The 4,429-nt window shown below is 40.2% G+C and overlaps 1 protein-coding gene across 1 annotated transcript; it reads right to left on the bottom strand.

Moving 5' to 3' along the window:
• Positions 1–1,069: 1,069 nt before the first annotated feature.
• LOC146137856 (uncharacterized) lies at positions 1,070–3,663 on the bottom strand (the record flags this gene model as incomplete). Its single annotated transcript, XM_083394456.1, has 7 exons — positions 1,070–1,330; positions 1,392–1,554; positions 1,728–1,831; positions 1,911–2,094; positions 2,358–2,583; positions 3,088–3,240; positions 3,534–3,663. Coding segments are annotated over 7 exons (1,221 nt in total), but the record flags the coding sequence as incomplete, so codon positions are not given.
• Between the last annotated feature and the right edge of the window lie 766 nt (positions 3,664–4,429).

Genomic DNA, 4,429 nt, shown 5'->3' with positions numbered 1-4,429 from the left:
CAAGTTTTGCGTTAAACCTTCCTAATGTTCCAATGAATGTAATGTTGCAGCCAGACTTGGTATCAATTGTAAAACTGTTCTCCTGGCAATTATTTTTTGCATTATATATACCGACGTTTCGATATATTTATCATTTCCCTGATGAAGATTCTCTGTATTGGTATCAAAACGTCGGTATATTTAATAAAAAAAATCATTGCAGGAATAAGTTCTAGAATTGGAACTAATTTTTCAATATTGGAAAAAAACGCGGTTTTATTTCTTGCTTGTCATATTTCCGCACGTTATGCATTATTTTTATTCGCTCTTAAGAGGAATTTGTGGATACGACCACATCGTGTTGTTTTTAGAATATCAAGTTGCACACCTTTTCGTCCGCCTGTATGTCACACTTAAGTTTAAACTTATTATAGGTAACGTTATCGTGACTAAAACATATCTTGTTTAATGCGTGCTGCACTTTCCCCTACCCTTATTGGCGCGAAGGAATTGTATTGTCTATCAATGCAATTTACTGGTTTTGCCGATGTAGAAATTGGATCAACAGTCTTGTGCTATTTTTTTAGCGCCAGACTCCCGGAAGTTTTAAAATTAAAAGTTTTTTCCAACCTATAGCAGCAAGTTGCACTGTGGCATTGTTATTTTTAATACGTTCGTGCTGTACATACACAAAGAAGTATCTATATATGTATTGCCCGTTGTGCATTCTACCATATTAGGCAGTAGAGGTAACTTTGCGGTGAAGCTACATGAATTTAGGTTGGAGTAATTAAAGAAAACAGCGCGCAAATGGTTCGAAACCAACTTCTAGTTCACTTCAAAAATAAAATACAATTAATTTTCAGGATTTTTATTAATAAAGAAAAAAAATATTACGCGGGAATTTCCGCTTTGTTTTTCAAAGTGTTTCTGCTGTGATGCGTCGTCAACCTCATGACAAGGTAGAGTAGAGCTGCCATGGAGAAAAGCCCAAGCGAAATGGCTCCGACAATGTAAAATATAGTCCAGGCTAAGAACAGAAAGTTTTAGTATTTAAAAAAGGTAAAGGAATTTTAATTAAGGTTTTGTTTTACTTACTGTCGATTGGCTTGGGTTCGTTGGTTGTAGTAACCAGATTGACGCTTTTCATCATCGGTTTGTTACTAATTGTAATAACGCTTCCATACCCATCGTCGAGAAACAATCGTTCTACAGCGGCACCCTGTTGTCCGTACAAGATACTGATCGGGCCGATTATGGCGTTACTTGTTGTATTTGCATCCGCGGACAAGTCGCGTCGTCTGCGGTCGGCTGCTGGAGAACACTTCAGGGCACTTGAACCTTCGCAAGCCTGTAAATAATGCCAACGATTATCTAGCACCTGATGCCATTCTTGTGCGCCACCAAATTACCATCAGTTCGCCCTTGTCACAGAGGCGGACTTTCGCGTGGATGTAGAAGGTTGTGCACCGGGAAACCTTCACCCTGGGAACCTGGAAAGAGGTGCAAAGCTTCTCCGGGTTATCAATCATCCCAGATGAAACGGAGACATCGAAGAAAGCCTCCGTTGGACAACTGGAATATACATTCAAGTTTAGAAAAAAATCTGGTCAGGAGTCCATTGTGTTGTTTATTAAGTGGATTTGACATTAATACAGGGTCTGTGCAAAGGTTTGATCATAATAATCACTAAGAAATAGCGGGAAATAGGCAAATTGTATATTTGTTATGAAATTTTTCATTCGTACCCGTCTGCCGAGAACGTTACGAATCCAGGTTGCTTTGGATCAGGTGAACAAGAGAGAAACATCGATTCTAGAGTGGATACCAGGGATGACTGGAATAACTGGTTCTGCAGGAAGAAAAAAAATATCGGTGTGGGGCTGTAAATTTTTTTAGAACGCCAAAATTTTGTTTGTTAAAATATCTACCTGTTTTGTATTAACGTTCAAGCTGAAATGAATAGACTGGCCTACGGTGTACACAGCCGACCGTCCATTTTCGCCGACACGAAACAACTCTGGGCATTCTTCTGCTGGACACGACGCCACTTTGCACAAACCGTAATCGATGTCGAAACTTCCAAAACGACGCACCTTTGTTCCTTGATCCAAACTTTATAAAAAGGAAGCGAAAATATAGCTAGTGGTCCCAGTACCGTCCCCAGCCGAAAATTTGTGGGGGCAAAAGGTTTGAACTTCTGCTATTTTATTACCTGCCTTACCAGTTGCATGACAATTAAAGGTGTGCCATGCCTCTTGTGGTTAACAAATTATTAAGAGTAAAATATTTATAATTTTTAAGGCATTGCCCCTGTGACCGTTTTCATTAAGATTTTGCTAGACTTGTAACCGACAGAAAGTATGCAATCCACTTACACTGGCTGCAGTGATGTGACGACAGCATAGCGCCTGCTGTAGTGGCATTCAAAATCGACGACGGGCACTGGCATCTCGATGCGGCCTCCCTCGGCATCGCGGTTTATCCAAAGTCTGTTCTTGAACAAAATGTAGTTGGTGCCGCTCTTGGTTTGCTGGCTCGTGGTACCACAGTCGTTGAATGGAAGAGGTAGGGTAAGGCGCATGTCCGTATCTATTTGGATTGCTGAAAAGAAAATAAAGAAGCAAGTAAACTGTTATATTTTCAATGACCCGTTTGGTGTATAAACAGAGTTACTGCATATTTCTAAGATTTGTGCTTATTTTTTTAATTACCGTCTCCGTAAATACTAATGTGCTTATTTTCTAAGAAAGATGCTTAGTTGAGTTGTGCTTAGTCTTATTTTAGAATTTATTGAACCTCAATATACTGTTCACTGTACTAGTTTGGTGAACCATGGCCAAATACGTCATGGAAATTCAACCAAATAAACTAATTTTTTTCTTGAGCTTTGTACGATTAAGCTGCTTTAAGGTACATTTGGCACAGAGAACAAGAAGTGTTGTTGAGAGTATTATATTTGGATACCTCCAACAAAATCTTAAATCTGCCCCAAGTTATCAAAAGCGTGTTTTTTTTTGGTCTTAGCAGCTGGTGATCTTACAACTGTACATTTGTAATTTTGGAACTTCTGTCGTTCGTTTTAATTGTATATATTGTTTTAGCAACCTTTGCAGCGTTCGTCGCCTTTCGCTCGCGAATCCTCGTTGTTGGGGGCGATATACATGAACGAGTTGCGGATCTTAGAGTCGAACTCTTCGAAAAACTCCGACGCCACGTCGATCACGATTTCCGAAGGGCCACAAGAGACGCGCGGAGTAGCTGGAAGAGAGAAAACGGGGTCATAGTATAGGAGGCTACTAAACACGGTCTAGTACTTTGGCGTAGGCTTTTCAGCGACGGTATGGCCGAAGTCGCTTGCCGGACAAATTTTTTCCGGAAGTTTTCGTAAAATAAAATATCATTGGCGTTTTCATTGCTTCACTTAATAAATCTTAAAGTGTATGTCAATCATTTCTTTAAACCAAGACATGGACCCCTATTATTTTAATTATTTTAAAAAATGGACAAAATTAAGTAAAAATCGAACAACCCATGCTTTTAGGCTGTCGTACCAATATCACAGTTTTTGCCGATAAATCCGTCGCCGTTGACGCACATGTATCCGAGCTCGTGTTTGCACGAAGGCCTGCATTCGCACTTGTTCTTGCACGGATTCGGGCTACAGACGGAGGGCACCTCGCAAAATTCGCCTGTCCATTGCTCTGGACAAGTGCACCTGTACAAAAAGGTTAAATCTCCGGGTTTAGTTGATGGCTTTTAAGAACCAAGTGTTAACAACCCTTCAGTACTTACTCCGGTTCAAATTCGATTGTTGGAGAGCAAGCGCCATCGTTTAGGCAGGGGCTTGGGTCGCAAGGATCATTTAGGACTTCGCATATCAGACCTTTCCAGCCCAGCGGACAATTACACCTGTGAAAGCAAAAAATGTAGTCGTACATATTTGAAGTTCTCTTTGCAATAATTTTGAAATACTCGAATTGGAGTTCGTTGATCTCCGCACACGACCCATCGTTTAGACACGGATTCGGGTGGCAGACGTCCTTTTGCTGACAAAACTTGCCCTTCCATCCAGTTAAGCAGGTACATCTTAGTGCAACAATGTTTTAATTGGTTTAAAAAGGAGACATCAAGGTGGACAGTCAAGCCTAATGCTAGCTTAGAAAAGCACGCCAAACGCAACAATACAACTAGATTTGGTTTCAATGAAACGTACTCCATTTGAAAGTCGCTGATCTGGGTACAACCTCCGTCGTTGCGACATGGATTAGGGTTGCACAAGTCTTGCACATCACAAAATCCGCCCATCCATCCTACTGGACAAGTGCACCTAAATAGGGTAAGAAAAAATGAAACAAATCTTTTAAAAAATTAAAATTTAATAAAAACAAAGTCCTTCTTTTTTAAGGACAATTTAAAATTTCCAAAAAATACAGCTTTCTGCGGATTC

This window comes from Ascidiella aspersa, chromosome 7 (assembly GCF_963924565.1).
Source record: "Ascidiella aspersa chromosome 7, kaAscAspe10.2, whole genome shotgun sequence".
Taxonomy (NCBI): Eukaryota; Metazoa; Chordata; class Ascidiacea; order Phlebobranchia; family Ascidiidae; genus Ascidiella; species Ascidiella aspersa.
This window is presented reverse-complemented; position numbering and strand designations above follow the sequence as displayed.